This window comes from Leopardus geoffroyi, chromosome X, assembly GCF_018350155.1.
Source record: "Leopardus geoffroyi isolate Oge1 chromosome X, O.geoffroyi_Oge1_pat1.0, whole genome shotgun sequence".
NCBI classification, from domain to species: Eukaryota; Metazoa; Chordata; class Mammalia; order Carnivora; family Felidae; genus Leopardus; species Leopardus geoffroyi.
The window spans coordinates 111,656,722-111,673,870 of record NC_059343.1 but is presented as its reverse complement, the minus strand read 5'-3'; the positions used below and the strand labels follow the sequence as shown (position 1 = coordinate 111,673,870).

The 17,149-nt window shown below is 45.5% G+C and overlaps 1 protein-coding gene and 1 long non-coding RNA gene across 4 annotated transcripts; one reads left to right on the top strand and one right to left on the bottom strand.

Annotated features, from left to right (window-relative positions):
- Nucleotides 1–3,996: 3,996 nt before the first annotated feature.
- Nucleotides 3,997–12,984, bottom strand: CCDC160 (coiled-coil domain containing 160). Of its 3 annotated transcripts, none has more exons than XM_045470813.1 (3): nucleotides 12,823–12,984; nucleotides 10,839–10,896; nucleotides 3,997–5,040 (listed from the first exon to the last, which is right to left on the bottom strand). In XM_045470813.1, the coding sequence occupies exon 3, from the start codon at nucleotides 5,014–5,016 to the stop codon at nucleotides 4,048–4,050; it is 969 nt and encodes a 322-aa protein (XP_045326769.1). In that variant the 5' UTR covers nucleotides 5,017–5,040; nucleotides 10,839–10,896; nucleotides 12,823–12,984; the 3' UTR covers nucleotides 3,997–4,047. The 3 variants fall into 3 exon arrangements, with proteins under 3 accessions (XP_045326769.1, XP_045326767.1, XP_045326768.1); XM_045470811.1 differs by lacking the exon at nucleotides 12,823–12,984 and adding an exon at nucleotides 12,010–12,369; XM_045470812.1 differs by lacking the exon at nucleotides 12,823–12,984 and adding an exon at nucleotides 11,464–11,530.
- On the top strand, nucleotides 9,700–10,103 carry LOC123594156. Its single transcript, XR_006710695.1, has 2 exons — nucleotides 9,700–9,855; nucleotides 9,889–10,103. It is a non-coding gene; the product is annotated as an uncharacterized LOC123594156 (long non-coding RNA).
- Nucleotides 12,985–17,149: the final 4,165 nt, after the last annotated feature.

Here is a 17,149-nt window from a genome sequence, read left to right as displayed (position 1 = left end):
GTCCAAAACAAAAGTGATGGCAGCCAAGGCACAGTGGCACCAGCAAAAATTTTTCCTGCTGTTTGCTATCTGGAACCTGGTCTTTATGTCATGAGATCTGCATTCTCCAGTCTATCTGCAAATGAACAAGCGTGTTGGAATCACAGTCTTCAGAGCAGAACCTCCAACGGGACTTGAAGAATCAGCAACACGCACCATCCCAGTGTTCTTGTACATTGTTGTTAAGAGTCCTCTTTGAAGCCAAATGAATCTTCCACATTCGCATTCCAGAAATGCCCCTGCCCCTGCCCCCGTGCTTTGCCTGGAAAAATCCTTCTTATCCTTCAAGGCTCAGCTCAAATGTCACCTCCTTTATGAAGTCCTTCCCGGCCCCACGGGCAGAATTAATTGATCCTCCTTTGTGCTCCCAACAGCACTTGATGTTAGCACTGCTAGGATAGCACTTACCACATTGTTTTAGTTAGTTGCATAAGTAAGGTCCTTGAGGTCAGAGACCTGTCTTAGTCATAAATCCTTTTATCCCCATATCCCCAGCCTAGCGCATGCCATATTTCATCAAATCTAAAACCCTATTGATTGTAAGATATACCATTATTTTATGAACCACTAAGAAAGATTTTTTAAAACTGACAATTAGACTATGATATGCCATTGATTTGAGGGCATGTCCCAAATTATTCGGAGATGTCCAAATGTTTAAAAAAAAAAAAAGTGTGTCTCAGAAGTGATGAATGATGGTAATAAGTGCTTAGCAAATGTTTCTAGAAGTGGATTGTGAACCCGAGGTGGAACAGAGACTCGTAGGGCCCTGTGACAGCCCACGCTTCTTAGTAAGGAAGGAACTGGGAGTTGATGGGGTTGGTGTGCGGTTGCATTGCTGACTTTGAATATTTAATCCAACAGATTAAAGGGATGGGTGGCCTGATGTGCCGTTCCCAGTAGGAACAAAACACCTCCACATCTCCCATTTGATATACTAGAGGGTTCAGGGACAACATATTCTAATCAAAAGTGGAGGCCACCCAATGCAGCAAGTGAACGTGATTATGGCGGCAATGAGGCACAGTATTCACACCCGCCTTAATCCTGCCTCTTTAAGGCAGTTCCACCCAGCGCTGTTCAGTCTGCTCGTGAAGGGGAACAGTAACAGCCCAGTTTTCTCCCAGCTCATTATATCCCTGCTTTCAAAAATGAAAGCATCGGGTGCCCGGGTGGCTCGGTTGGTTGAGCGTCCGACTCTTGGTTTTGGCTCCAGTCGTGATCTCATAGTTCATGAGATCGAGCCCCATGTCTGGCTATGCGCTGACAGCGCAGAGCCTGTTTGGGTTTCTGTCTCTCCCTCTCTCTGCCCCTCCCCTGCTCACACACTCTCTCTGTCTGTCAAAATAAATAAAACTCAAAAATATATATTAAAAAAAATAAATATGGGGCGCCTGGGTGGCTCAGTCGGTTAAGCCTCCGACTTCGTCTCAGGTCATGACGTCACGTTTGTCAGTTCCAGCCCCGCGTCGGGCTCTGTGCTGACGGCTCAGAGCCTGGAGCCTGCTTTGGATTCTGTGTCTCCCTCTCTCTCTCTGCCCGTCCTCTGCTCTCTCTCTCTCTCTCAAAAATAAACATTAAAAAAATTTTTTTTTAATTTTTAAAAAGCATCAATGTGGCCCATTCCCAGCTCCAAATTGTTGGTTCTGTGACCTTCGCTTCCATTTCTCCTTGACCCTCTAGACCTGGTGGTTGTAATTCTCTCCTGGTTAGTGTCTGGACCTAGGATTTCCATAGGGCCTTTCCAGAGGGCAGGCCTTGCTGGGGCTCAGCATCCAAAGCTATCTCATCAAGAATCTGTGTTCTAGTTCCCGCCTAGAAATACAACTCTACCCCCCGTCCCGGAGCTGGGCTAGGCCATGCACTTTTCTAGACACGCTCCTTCCCTGCCCCCGAAGCACACATAAGCACATATACACACTCACGCAAGATAAACCAAGTTGTCACTGAGGACTTCAGACATGTGGTCGGTTGACAGAAATTCTCCTGGAGTGAAAACTCCTTTTTAAAAATGGAAATATACTAAGAAAAATTGGGCCCAGTGGCTTAATACAATTTGTGAAATATTTTAAACACATAAGCGGCTCTGCGGAAGAGCGGTCAGGGCTGAGAGTCTTCGTGGGGCAAGGACAAAGGGCTTTCAAGGGGGTGATGAGGAAGAGAGCCAAGCAGGGCCAATTGTTCCTCGTTTGCTTTTGTGCCTGGACCTTGCTGGGAAGCCAGGGACCGCCAGAAACCTGAAAGTCATCTTCCTCTCCCAGCAGGCTGCCAGCGCTAGGGTTAAGTTCTCAGGGCCAAGTCCGAAAGCTCCAAAGATTACTATCTTCCAATTTAGTCCGATCTTCCCAGGCCAGGCACACCCCGCTCGGCCCCCAGGATAGCGTGGTTTGCCTTCATTCAGTGCCTTCCCCGACCTTAATGAGTAAAGGAAACAAGAGAAAGGAGAACAAGTAACCTCATTTACTTCCTCTCCTGACTTTTTAATTACATAGTATGTGGAAGTGTTCAAACTACAAAAAAAAACAAAAAAAAAAAACAAAAACAAAAACAAAAAACCAAAAAACAAGAGGCTGTGCATATTTCCTTTGAAGGTGGGGCGTCTGCCAAGTAGGTCCCCAAAGTATTAGAACTGAATGGATCCAGTGCTGGAGTTTTGCCTCATCACAGGTATAGTTACGCTTACAAATCAAACCGCTAAGGTGAAATCACAGAACATTAGAACTGAGCAGAATCTGGATGATAGATGTACTCCCTCGTCTTACAGATGATGACGTTGAGGCCGAGAAGGTTAATTAGCTAGTTAATGGCAAAACAGGTCTTAGGACTCAAGCGTCTGCACTCCCGGGTTGGGGATTTCCCATCAGGGAAGACACCTAAACCCTTACCATTGTACCTGTCATTACGTTTGGCTCACTGGACTTAAAGATGCCATGCAAATAGAACTCCGGTTACAATAAACCTTGGTGATTGATACAAACAATCGCATAGAATCAACTGGCCTATCATTTCCACCAAAGGACTGAAGCAGTACATTTTTATTCACTGTAAGTACAAAACTGTCACTGCCCAGGCCCCTGACGGGACTGGATTCCCATACAAATCAAGCCAGCTCACCAACAGCTTACCTAAGGTGACATCTTACTCCTTTCACTCCGCTCCCAGCCAGCTGGTGACATAAACTGGGCACGAAGCTTATAAATTTTCCCCGGTAGAATTCTGGAAGAGCTGTGTTCAACAACGCCCCTTGCTGGTCAGCACAAGAAAATGCAAAAGCTATTGTTGACAAAATCAGGGCTCTAGCAAAGGTCACAGCCATGCCTCTTAAGTCGTCTTCCAGTCTATGGGAACTGCGGCCAGGTCAAGGGAGAAAGCAGAGGGAAAGCAGCAGGGCCGGGGGGGGGGGGGGGGGGGGGGGGGGTGGAGAACTGCATTTTTCCCGGAGATGTTTATATGTGCCTAATTAAGGTCGAATCTCAAAGAAAGCAGATACATTTTTAGTATCCCATGGAGTCTGAACAGGCAGCTATAAGACCCAAAGACATGCTATGCTTACACACATAAACAGGATTTTTATTGTTAATATCAGCGAACACAGATGGAACGATATTGACGTGCCAAGGACAGATTGCTCACAAGATGACAAAATGGCTGTTGATTTGTATTCATAAATGATTTGGTGAATCACTACAGGTCTTTGAGTGAAATGTATATATGTGTGTGTGTGTGTATATATATATATATATATATACATATATATATATATATATATATATAAAGAGATTTCTGAAGCTTCATTTCCATTTGGGCTCTCGCAGTAACGTCATTCGAAAGAGGAAACAGAAGCTTTGAAGGGAACGCTTATACATTTTATGGATATCCTGCTTCCACCCAAATGAAAAACTACGTCCCATTACACACATTTTAAGTAGCACACAAAGAAAGCACAAGAAACACTGATTTGGCTCCAAGATTTGCCTCGTGAAAGGCTTTTTTTTATTTTTTCAAGTTTTAAAAAAACTCCTCTGTCAAGCTGTCAAGGGTACTTGATGTTTGGGAAGCAAAGTGCTTCCTAAGCAACTCCAGGGCCCTGTTATTTCTTGCTTGCAGGGTCTTCTCAGCTCTCAGTTCGTTCTTGATGGCATCCAGCTCCCCGCGGATCTTTTCCATCTCTAATTCATAATACAGTTTCATTTCTTCCTTCAGGAGTGCGTTTCCAATCTCAGTTTGACGCTTTAGTTTCCTGATGGCTTCTTTTAAATCTCTGTTCTCTCGGCTCAGCCTGTGGATGACTTCTTTGGCTTGCTGGAGCTCTTCAGTTAAGTTCTGGACGTTTGTTGCTCTTTCGGAGAGGTCATTTCTTAAAGCTTGGAGCTCCCAGTCTTTCTTTGAAGCTTCCGTCCCTGTGTCCTGAAAATTCAGGGATTTTGCACAGACTTCTTTTTTGGAGTTCAAGAGTTCTTTTTCGGCATTTTCAAATTCCTCTTCTATTTTTCTGCATTTCATATTAAGTTCTTCCAGTTCTTCGTTCAAAAGATTCAGGCGAAGTTTTGGAGACATTCCTTCGGTAAATTTCTTCTTCGTGTCGTGCCACGGGAGGGTTGGTAATTCCTTTGTAGTCCAGGTAGAATGATGTTCCATGCTAATAACCCTTTCTTCGGTCACAACATCCAAATTAGATGATTCACAGGAGACAGAATTTGTGTCTGCTTCATTCTTTGAAATGTTTACCTTTCTCCCTCTTAAATTTGGTTCTTGTTCTTTTTCATTTCGTTGAGAAATAAATTCTTTCCTCTTAAATTTATTTTCTTCTTGAAACTTTCTACTAGACAAATTATAAATTCCTTCTATTCTATTGGCCTTATCTAAAGTCATTTGTTCAGAAGACGATTCAGGCTGAGAATCCTCATCTAGAACATCCTGTGCACTGAAAAAAGGAGCAAACATATTCTCCTTCCAGTGTTTTCTTCTAGCATCCATTTCTCCTGGTACGTCTTCCGATTCCTGAAAAACAAAATACAAAATCAAGGCACACTGTTTGCACTGGCAGCTGGTGCAGTTGAAAGAAACCACTTGTGTTGGCTCACAGGTGAAAGGACCTAACTATTTGAGGGCTAGCTCTCCCTTTAACTCACTGGGTGATGCGGGCTTAGGCCCCCTCATTGATAAGCTACAAACCAGCGGTGCCTGGGTGGCTCAGTGGGTTAAGCGTCTGGCTCTTGATTTCGGCTCAGGTCATGGTCTCATGCTTCGTGGGTTCGAGCCCCATGTCAGGTTAATGATTCTCTCCCTTAAGATTAACCTCTTAAGAGATTCTCTCCCTCCTCTCTCTCCCATCCCCTACACACACTCTCTCTCAAAACAAACAAATAAATAAGCGAAGCCAGCTAAGTTCCACAGGTGCTTCCAGCTTTCAAATTCTCTGATGCTACGAAGCATAACCCATCAATTGGCACATTTGGCTATTTATTGTAGACTGAGAAAACGTTTCTATGAGATAGCAACCACACACACGAAAATGAACTGCTTCAAAAGAGTAAATGCGATTTCAAATTAACAGGTTAATATTAAGAGTGGGTTAATACTTGTGCTTCTGACGTGCCTGATTTTTTTCTAGTTCTTTTGGGCTGGACTACCGCTCATTCACTCTTTAAAGTGACCAAAACATCAAGGCTTAATGCAATGTGAGCTGCTTTGGGTAAAGTATACCATGCGGACTTCCTTACAACTAACTCTGCCAAATGCCCTTCTGTCTTGACCTGCAAATTCCTGCTATTCCAGTCTTGGGCTTTGCTTTTAGGCCAGACTGCCAAGAGTACAGAATTCTATCCATTTTGACAGCAATTTTGTGATGAGAACTGAACGTCAACAACTGAAGATATTAACGCCACCAAATGGGTTTTTCTCGAGATACTGACTCCCAGTGTGGTTTTTAGGTAAAATGTAACAGGCTAAATCACAACCAACTTTCTCCATTTCTAAAAATTAAAGGATATTTTCTTTGTGTCAAGAGGAGTCTTCCCTATTCAAAGAGAATCCATAACATAACAGCTTTCCTAAGGGACAGAAGTATTTGATCAAATAGAACTACTCCGGAGAGTAGGGAGAAAGAAGGACCCGAGCAACACGCTGAAAGGCCACTGACATCTGAATCGACCAAACCAGCAACTGCAACTGCTGATATGTTCATTTGCTACAATATATTTGTAGCATCACCACTGATTTTTCTCATGCACACAAATATAATTTTATCTTGGTAACAGAAAATGGCCATTGTTGTGTTTCTTTTTAAAGTAATATCTTCTTTAATATTATTAAAGATTATAATGTTCTGTTATTTAGTATGTGATATATATTTATATAATATAAAGATGGTAATAGTAGTGGCCGAGCCACCCCGGCGCCCCTCCCCAGGAGTTTTTTTAAACAGTTTAAATGTTAGATTTTCCTTGCGATGGTGAGAGAGTAAACTTGGTATCTATGTGTACTGAACATGCCTAATTCCACCCTCCTCCAAAAAAGAGGGAAGGGACTCAACATCCCCAAGGGTGCATTCCCCACTGGCAACCACTGGGCTTTGAGGACAGGGAAAGATACAAATACTCAGTGAAGGTGTTAAAATGATCGGTTCAAAAGCCATAAGCCGAGCTTTACTTAGGTTTAGTTAACAAGACCACAGTAAGAAGCATAGACTTGGAAGTTCATTGTATATATTTGCCATTGGAGCATCAGCTCCTTTCTCATCAAACAGTCGTTTCTGACTTTTATGATCCTACTAAATCACCACCCGGAAGCATCTATGCTCTGTCTTTTCTTAAAGGGGAAGATCATCCTAATCCTGGTTTCTCTCCTCTTAGAACTACGAATGAAGACGACTGGGAGCTTTACAGTGGTCAGAAAAAAAAAAAAAAAAAAAAAAAGGAACAGAGGAAAGAGAGAAGACAGTGATGCTAATTGCCAGTCACATTTTTTAGCAGTCAAATTTTCACCAGACAATTCTGTAACAGATACAAATGCTGCTCATCGGGCAGCAATGGGAGAGAGATTACTATTCCTCCTACCTATTTCTGGATGAAAGGTATTGGTGAGATTGGTCAGGAAGGAGGTGTGGAGAGGGGCAAGTGAGGTGAGGCCACCGTATACCTGGAGGTAGCAATAATGACAAACCTGAGACAGAAATCTGGGTGTAGAAATAGATTACAATAAGGAACTCTCTTCATTGATAATTTTGCACCTTGAAAAGGCGACTTCTATCTCCAACCCTGTGATAAATCTCTGGCAGAAACATATTTTTTTTTTTCCTCTTCAATTTCACTACCTTTCTTCCCTGAGCCTCTCTCTGTACAATTTCCTGATACAGTCAGTGCTTTTCAAAGAACTGGGAAGAGTCCACTTATTTTATAACTGAGGCTCTGAGAAGTCAGGTGACTTGACCAAGTCCACACAGGCTGTGGTGGTAAAACTGAGACCCTGTCTCCCAGGTCAGCGCTTGTTTGAAAATTCCTCTTTATTCTTCTGCTAGGTTTCATTCCACAAACTGAAAGAAAACAACCCCACTATTTCCAGAGCTTAGGTAATTTTTAAAGGGCCACAAAAGGAGAGAGGAAAAATGAAGGGGGGAGGGTAAGGAGAATCGCATGTCACATATCAAAGGACAGAAAGAGAAAGGTTTGAAAAGCCTTTTGGAATTTCCCTCCCATGGTTTACACAGGACAGGGTCAAGGGGGCTCTGAGCTGCTCCTTTCTTTCTTTCTTTCTTTCTTTCTTTCTTTCTTTCTCTCTTTCTTTCTTTTTTTTTTTTTTTTTTTTTTTTTTTTTTTGCCTCTTTCATTGGCAAGATATCCTTTAAAGGCCTGTTCCCAAATCTAGTCACAGAGTATGGCAAAGCCCAGACTGGGGGTAAGAGCTGCCAGTGTCATTTTCTCTTCGCAAACTGCACTGTTTGTTTTTTTATGCAGGACGAGTATGACATTAGTATTCTCTGGCAAGGCCAAGGAATATGCTTTGAGACAATGCTGCTCGTCTACCCTGCCATGGCAGCCATTTTGCTCTCAATAAACATGATTGGGTAATTTGTGGCAGCAGAAGGCAGATCAAAGCGGGAGCCATTACTGAAAGGAGAAGCAGGCCTTTCTAGTGGGTCAATTGTGAGCATTTATTACTGGAAGTGCCTATCCACCGCTACACCGGTTATGGAAGGACTAAAGGGGAGGGGAAGGAGGTCCCAGAGAAATGAAAATTTGAAAGAAACAAACAAGCTAGGACACAGGAAAACAATATAAAGTCCCATGACAAAAATAACATTAATAGCCCTCTAAGAGAGCGATCCCCCAGAAGTCCTTGGGACCGTGCTGGTAAGACACGGGTGTCGAGGACTTGGTTACATCTACTCATTTGTGCCCGACGTGAATTAGTATGAGACTCCTGATCCTTCTAGTTAGTGTCTCTCTGAAAACATCGCTATTCCTCCTCCGGTGACTTTCTTTCTCCAGTGACAAAGCAGTAGGGCATTTTGCTGGAGTAAGTGATCTCCTGACTCTTCTAGAGAATTTGGGAACCACTGATACGATAAGTTGAAAAGAAATTTATAATGTAATGTCATGTAACCTAATTGTTGAGAGCTAAGCAAAGAGCAATCATTTATTACGGATCTTTAGGCAAACCATTCCATAAAAAAACTTAGGTAAATGCACAGCTACCCTCGAATAGCTCCAGAAAATAATACACCACTATTTACTGTGAAGGGAGAAACCCACAAAATCATCTCATTTTCATTTTCAAGGCATGGGGCCCTGGGGAACACACTCATATTAAGGTGGATAAGTGATCAAATATGTTAAATCCAATTAGCTGTTTTCTAAAACATTCATTTTTAAAATCACACGCTTTAGGGAAATTTGAGAAGCTCAGAATCAAAGATCTTTTTTCTGTTGCCTTATCTCATCTATATTGGAATTTGATTTCAAAGCTTCAGGACAATCTCTTTTGCATAAATCTACATCTGTCCGCAAAATGCAAGTATTCCCCCAGGCAGGGGCAGGCAGGGAGTGGGAAACAGTTCTGGAAAACCTCCAGAGGCTTTTATTCCCCACCTCGCAAGAGTGCTTCATCCCAAAGTTTGTCAATTGGGAATGCCGGTTGGAAAAGGTCATCTCCAACCTGTGACGGTCAAACTTTTGTCATTACACTCAGCCCCTCAGCCACCCTCTCAGCTAGAGGCGGGGCTTTTAGTCACAACCCAGGAGCAGTGAGGGGAAGACAAAAGGCCCCTTCTTAGCCCAGGGAACTTTCCCCCATTATTCTTGGATGGTTTCAGTTCTCCCAACCCTCAGAAAAACGGCTGGGCCAAAATAAGGAAGGAGGCAAAAAAAAGCCTGCTACAAAGAAAGTCACTGGCCTGGCTTCTTTGCTCAATTGTCCGATCTGTTCTCACTTAAAGGCAGTGGTTCTCGACCTTTTTCTTCTGCTTCCACTGTTCCCAGGCACAAAACACTCTCATCGTTACCATCTCTCCTTATTTGAGAAGATTGTGACTTGCCCCCTCCAGGGGAGGTCTCCATTCTCCACCCTCTTGAGAATCACTGGCTCACGGAAACATGTTAAACACCCAAATGAGGACCCAAATGAAGTGTCTGAAGTCAAGGTGGGGGAACATGTGTTAGTGTGCGACACTGCGCGGACGAAGGAAAAGGAAGTTCTTGAGAAAGGAACTGAGTAAGGACTATAGTGAGAAAAGACTGGAGGGCGACACGTCTCCTTGACTCCCACACTTGAGACCTACGGGGAAAACTCACCTTTTCTGAGCTTCGGTTTCTTCAGGTGTAAAATAGGGGAAATATACCTATTTCACAGGTGGTTAAGAGAAATGAATGCAAATGAAAACGGAAGCAATTTTAAAGTCCACTGTAGACAATAGGTTTTGTTGTTTTGTAGGCATTCCTTACCCTCCCTTGGGACATAAACCAGCCAGTCAGACAACCCACTCCTTCTCCCAAGTTGCCAGCCTGAAATCATCAGATCTCAGACAAAGTCAGTTTGGAAAGAAAAAAAAAAAAAAACAATTAAAACAAGCAGTGGGGAACATAAAGTCAAATCTTACATTAATTTAACCTGCATCCTCAGGGAAGGTTAGCCTTGAGGCCTGTAAGTGGCTGATGCCTCCACATTTCCGAAGCTAAATTGATTCTAAGGGAGTCTTTTCTGCAACTGAAGGTATTTGCATTTTATCTCCAGTTGCTTTACCAAGAACTTTCCAAATGCCCCAGTGTTTTTCAGAGCCACCAATAACTTCTCAGAAATATCACAATCGGACTACCAGTTTGAATATTAGCAAGGATGACTCTGCGCTCTGGGTTTTTCCCATGCCTTTCATCATAGTTTTATTTCACCAACACGCTGTGATCTCCTGGCATCTTATTCACCTCTGTCTCCCAACACACAGTAGCCACCAATAAATATTTGTTGAATGCATGACCTTTAACATTCCTTCCGAAAATTCTATTAATGCTTTGATTCTAACTGAGTTTTTGTACATATCTATAATTTCTCCTCTGGTTTCTACAGTCTTCGGGGTAACATTTTAGGAAACGGACTTTTATTCCCCCCCCCCCCCCAAAGTTTATTTGGCTTAGCTAAAGTCTTCGGACACTTTTGTTTCGTTTTGTATTTTCATGAGACTTTTTCTGATAGCCTGCTGCCAACGCAGACTGATGATCTAGCTACAAAGTTGAAGATTTCTGTTGGGGTGAGGCTTTGCGCCGGTAAACACCAACAGTAACATGTTACCAGCCAGCACAACTTACACTCTCTGTGATCCAGGGTCTTCTATTGGATGCCGTTGTCCTCCTTCGCCAGCTTGAACTGAAAATAAAATCCCCACAGCATAATTAGGAAATATAATTAACCAGAATACCCCAATCCGTGTGTGTATCTGAGATGTAGCTTAAAATGACAAGCGATATACTTAGAATGCCGTGTGGCCTATCTAGAATGTGATGCCAGACACTCGGAAGCAAGTTTTCTTTTTAACTTGTCAGCCCACTTTCCCAACTGTTATGCCGCGAAGTCTCCCGTCCCCGAGCGAGGGAAGTTATCAAATAGGACAAGAATCATGGTGGCGTGTTATTCACCGCGGTATCTCCCGGCCTTTAGCACCTACCAAACAAATGAGCCACCGCTGGTGGCCGCAGCAGCATGCTTGTCACTAATGAGTGTGCCAAGAGCCACGTTAGCAAAGGGCTGGAGCCCAGGCCTTGCCTGCCTCCCTCCCTCCGAGTGCGGTTAATTTGTAAAATCATCAAAATGGGAAGTGACCTCGATTTTTGCCTTCGTCTCCCAGGGTCCTAACATTTGAGCCAAGCGCCTACTTCATGGGACAAACACTGTCTTCCCTATTGTTCGGCAGATATTGAAAGTGAAGCAAAGTACCATTGAAAAGTGGGCCCCGGCGAACGGTTTGCAAGCCTCCAATTCTTTGTTATTAGTGTGAAACTGTTCCTTCTAGAAGAAAAGGTACGGAGTCACCTTAATTCCAAAGGCTGAGTACTTTATTAGTATGGAAGTCACATTCGTGCTATAAAGCTGTATCTATGCATGCATAGTTAGGGGGTTTTCTCGGTAAATGGTTAACAAACTCCTGCCATCGCTGCTTCCAGTGGGGAGAAGGGGGCTCGGGGCTGGGCGCTACCTGCCACCTCCCCGGTCCCCCTACCCCGTGGCGGGAGGGGGGGGGGTCGCGGGGTCGGGGGGCGGGCGGAGGGCAGCGGGCGAGGCCCGACCCCACTCCTCCTTCCGTGCCCCGACGCCCACGCCCCGTCCCCTGGGCTCCGCGGCGCTCGCCAGCTCCCGGCCCGGGCCTCGGAGGAGAGCGGAAAGCCGCAGCGGGGGGTCGGGGTGGGGGACCGGGCGCCCGGGGCCCGGGGTGACTCTGCGGCGAGTCCGGGGGAGCCCCCGCGCTCCCGCGCGCAGACGTACCTGAAAGCGTGGGTGGGGTCCGGCGGGCTCTGGCTCCCCTTCCCCGAAGCCAGCCACCACTGGCGGCCGGCAGCCCTGGGCTCGGCGCTGGCCACCGCGACCCGGCCCGGCCGGCGCGGGGCAGAGCCTCCGCAGTGCAGCGCCAGCGCGGGCCGCGCCGTTGCCTAGCAACCGGCCGGCCGGATTTAAAGGGACCCGGGCGCCGGGGGCCCCGCGCGGAGCTCAGGGCGCTGCCTGCCGCCACTCAGGGCCCGCCCGGGCTCTGAGCATGCCCGGTGGGGCGGGCGCGGCGGCGGCGGCGGCGGTGGCGGCGGCGGCGGCTGCTGCTGCTGCTGCTGCTGCCCGCCGGCCTGGGGAGCTCAATCGGCGGAGGACTGGGTCAGGGTGGGAAGAGGCGAGAAAGTGTGAGGCGGCCCCACCCACTGTGGGCTTATTACGGAGGGTCTCGGTGACTCACAAAGGCACCTGGACACCGTGACTGTGGGGGGAGGGGGGAGTGGCGCGGGGCTAATCCCTAGGCCTGTCCTTTAGTAGCATGGCGTTGAGGACGGTTAGCCGTGGAAGGTTAGCCTGGAGGTGCTTCGGCGTCCCTAACAATGTGGGAACGGCACGCCGCCGCCGCCCCCTCGCCCGCCCCTGCCCCTCTGCACCCGGGCTGGCGGGAAGGTCTGCCTCTGGCCAGGGTTCCGAGGGCCCGCGCCGGGGGAGCATTGTCCCCCGTGGTGCCCCTGTGGGAGACCGGGCTTGTGTCTCAGGTAGCTCGGGTTTCCTCTTTATCACGCGGGAACTTCCCCAAACCACCGCTGCACCCACCTGAGGCTAAAATCTAGGTGGAGGCACTCAGTTCGACACCAGCTTCAAAGTTGGCCCCCCGCTTCTGGGATGGGGTTGGGGGAACAAGCCCACGTCTTTCATTGGGTACTAGACTCCTGTCACGGTATTTGGCTGAATACATAAATGTCCCCCTCAGTCCTCGAGCAGCCTGGTTGCCCACCGCCGATTGTTCCGTCACCGCGTTGGTCACCCACACTGATGACGCGGCGTGGCCATAGTCTCTCTCATCTGGACCCAGCTGAGGCTGACCAAAAGATAGACCTGGCGAGGGTTGTGGGGCCCGGAACAGAGCGGAACTCGGGTGTCCAACAGGGTAATAATTGCGCCTTTTAGGAAAGCTCGTATCCTCTGGCAAGCATGAAGGTGAAAGGAAACATTGACTCCGGAATCTCAAGTGAAAGATTAAAGCACGTTTGCAAGGCGACAGCGAGGGACCGACTTAGAAACAATACCAGGATACATTTCAAAACTTTGAAACTTCTTGAGAACCGGATCTAACAGGTGTTTGGGAGCTGGCGAGGTGGCACTCAGATGCCCTGAGGCCTGGTTCTCAGTCTCCTTTTTCCTCCTTAGAGATCCAAAGTCAACAAGGGTTGGAGGCAGGAAGCGGCCGAATGTCAAGGGTGTTTTCTTATGGACCCCAGTCAGAATTAGTTTGTGGGATTGTAACAAAACCTCTTTTCTTGATATTAAGTCTCCGAAGTGCCTTGCATTTGTCATTTCTGTTTTAATTATTTGGAACGGGTTCCATTTATTTTTGCTTGATATGAGATCCCTTATTAACGGAATAAAAGAATCTTAATAGCTCTGTGCCTCAGTTTCCTTGTTTGTATAATGGGGAAAATAACTGTTAATATTTTCAAAGCCCTTACAGCAAGGCCTGACACATAGCAAACCCTATATAAGTGTTTCCTGTTAGTATTACAATTATCTTGTCCTATAAATTCATTAACCTCCTAAAATATAAACATGCGGAGGGTGATAACTCGGGGTGTGCTCCAAGAAGTGGAATCTGAAGTCTCGAGACTCAAAATTCCAAATCTTTATTTCAAATGGACTTCCACACTCCCATTAGGCAACCCCACTCCACTCTCATATCCCGGAAAGAATCCACAAAGGGTTACTTTGGTCTTTCTGTAATTCTATTTTTAAATATGGTAGGTTGCTCCCACTCAAAGTATCAAATGGCAGACAATCAACAACAGAGAGGACAGAGAGTTCTGTTACTTGAAGATACTGCAGACTTGTAGATAGGTTTTCAAATATGGAAGTCAGAAAACAGAGTACTATCCTCTGGAAACTTTATCAATACCGAGGCAATGAGGCACGTGATGATAATAGAATCACATAGTCGTACAGTAGAGCTCAGCTTTTTTGTTTCATCAGGTAGGAGATTGAGACCCAGAGAAATCATGTGATGTACCCTTTGATCACATAGCAAAATAAGCTTCTTTTCATTTCCCCGATGAATGAGCCTTGTTTGAAGAACCTCAAACCTGGGATATTTGCCCCAAGGCAATGAAAAAATACACACTTATGGGTATATGTTGTATGTCGATAAATATTTAAATTATTCACGCAGATAACAATAGCTAACTTTTCTTACACCCCATCACCTATATATCAAAAGATTCTTTTGGCTCTAGCTTCATAATGTATCCAGAATCTGGTGGTTTCTTACCATCTCCGCCATTACCACCCTGATCCTGGTCTCCGTCATCTCCAGACTGAACCAGTGCATTAACCTCCTAACTGCTTCTGCCTTTGTCCACTGTATTAGCTTCCTAGGGCTGCTGTATCAAAGTATCACAAACTGGGGCGGCGGGGGGGGGAGGCTTAAAACAACAGACACTTATTCTCTCACCGTTCTGGAGGCTAGAAGTCTGAAATCAAGGTGCTGGCAGGGATGATTCCATCTGGAGACCCTGAGAGACCATCATCTGTCTCTCCTAACTTCCGATTGTTGCAAGCAATCAGTGGCCTTTCCTGGCTTATACACACATCACTCCAATCTCAGCCTCTGTCTTCACATGGTGCTCTCCCTATGTGTCTGTGTTATCTCCACAAAGCTGGCAAACGTGTGGGTGTGTCTGTGTGCCCAAATTCCCCTCCTCTAATAAGAACATCAGATGTTGGATTAGGGCCCACTTGAATCCAATATGACCTCACCTTAATTTGATTACGTCCACGGAGACCCTAGTTCTAATAAAGGCACATTCATAGGGACTGAAGGGTAAGAACTCGAGCTTATCTTGTTTTTGGAGGGGGGACACAGTGCAACCCACAATGCACACCAACCATTGATCCTCAACACACGTCCAGACAGACCATTATAAACTATTAAGTCAGGAGGCACTTGAGTGGCTCAGTCAGTTGAGCGTCTGACTTCAGCTCAGGTCATGATCTTGCCGTCTGTGTGTTCAAGCCCCACACGGGGCTTGCTGCTGTCAGCACAAAGCCCGCTTCGGATCCTCTGTTCCCCTCTCTCTGCCCCTCCCCCACTTGTGCTTTCTCAAAAATAAAACATTTAAAAAATAAACAATTAAGTCGGATCATGTTACCACTCTACTCAGAAGCCTACAAAGGGCCTCAATTTGACCTGCAGTAAAAATTAAAATCCTTATGATAGCTATAAGGCCCTATAGGATTTGCATTGCTAATGCTACTTTCTCTCTTCCTTTTCTTTCTTTCTTTTTTTTTTTTTAATTTTAATGTTTATTTATTTTTGAGAGAGACAGACAGACAGACAGAGGGTGAGCAGGGAGGGGGCAGATAGAGAGGGAGCCACAGAATCCGAAGCAGGCTCCAGGCTCTGAGCTGTCAGCACAGAGCCCAACGCGGGACTCAAACTCATGGACCGCGAGATCATGACCCGAGTTGAAACCAGACGCCTAACCGACTGAGCCACCCAGGCGCCCCTCTCTCTTCCTTTTCTTACATTTCTCCCAACTCCCATTTATTCACGTAATGATCACTGTGCACTTCAATGTGCCTGAAATTGGGCTAAGTGCGAGATAGCCAAATGTGATCAACGCAGTGATGGAAGTACTTACAAAATTAGGATGGGCTCAGATGAAGAAGTGGTCAATCAGATGCGAAAGGGGTTCGAGTCAAGGAAGTCTTAACCTCCTTGGAAGTTGAACCATCTGAGTTGGATCTTGAAAGATGAATAATAGTTCCTCAGGCAGACAGAAGAGATAAAAGCAGAGGGAACAGCATGTGCAAAGGCACAGAAGCATGAAACAAAGTGACAGTTTGGAAAATCCACAATAATTCACATTTCCTGGAGTTTAAAATGCAGGGCAGTGGATGGGAGGAGCCAGAGAGAAAGAGCCCACAGAAAAAGGTAATACTTGTCAGTGAAAATTATTTGGGTTGAACAAATTGAAATATTTGAAGATCCAAATAGATGCATTCATACAGTTGATTTACCTTACGAAATCATTCCATTTGGCTCAGAAAATATTTACTGATTTGTCTGCAACATTTCAGGTAGTGTGCTAGGTACTGGGTACCCCAAAATTAGTAAGATCAATGAACCCCAAGCACAAGAAACATGAGAAAAACTACACCAAGGTATATGATAATCACATTGTTTAAAACCGGTGATGGAGAAAATCTTAAAAACAGCCAGAAGAGAAAAAAGACACATTACATACAGATGATAGGAGATTTCTCATCAGAAAAAAGGCATGCCAGCTGACAGTGGAACATCTTTAAAGTAGTGAAAGAAAAGGAAGGCAGCTTAGACTTCTTCGCCCGGTAAATAGATCTTTCAAAGCAAAGGCAAAATAAAGACTTTTTCAGATATACAAAAGCTAAAAGAATTCAGCCCCAGAAGATCTGAACTCCAAGAAATGTTAAAGGAAGTCCTTCAGGCCTCATATAGGATGAAAATCTGGATCTTTATAAGGACACCTGGCTGGCTCAGTTGGAAGGGCATGTGATTCTTGTGCTCAGGGTTGTAAATTCAAGCCCAACGTTGGGTGTAGAGATTACTCAAAAATAAAATCTTTTAAAAGATCTGGTTCTAGGGGTGCCTAGGTGGCTCAGTCAGTTAAGCATCTGAATTCAGCTCAGGTCATGATCTCCTGGTTCCTGAGTTTGAGCCCCGTGATGGGCTCTCTGCTGTCAGCACAGAGCCCGCTTCAGATCCTCTGTCCCCTTCCCCCCCCACCCCCCCGCCATGCCCCCGCTGGCTCTCTCTCTCTCAAAAATAAACATTAGTCCCAAAAATAAATAAACGTTGAAAAAAAAAAAAAAAGGGGCGCCTGGGTGGCGCAGTTGGTTAAGCGTCCGACTTCAG

Coding starts and splice junctions, on each gene's coding strand:
- CCDC160 (XM_045470813.1), bottom strand. CDS start 5,016: ATGGATGCTAGAAGAAAACACTGGAAGGAGAATATGTTTGCTCCTTTT.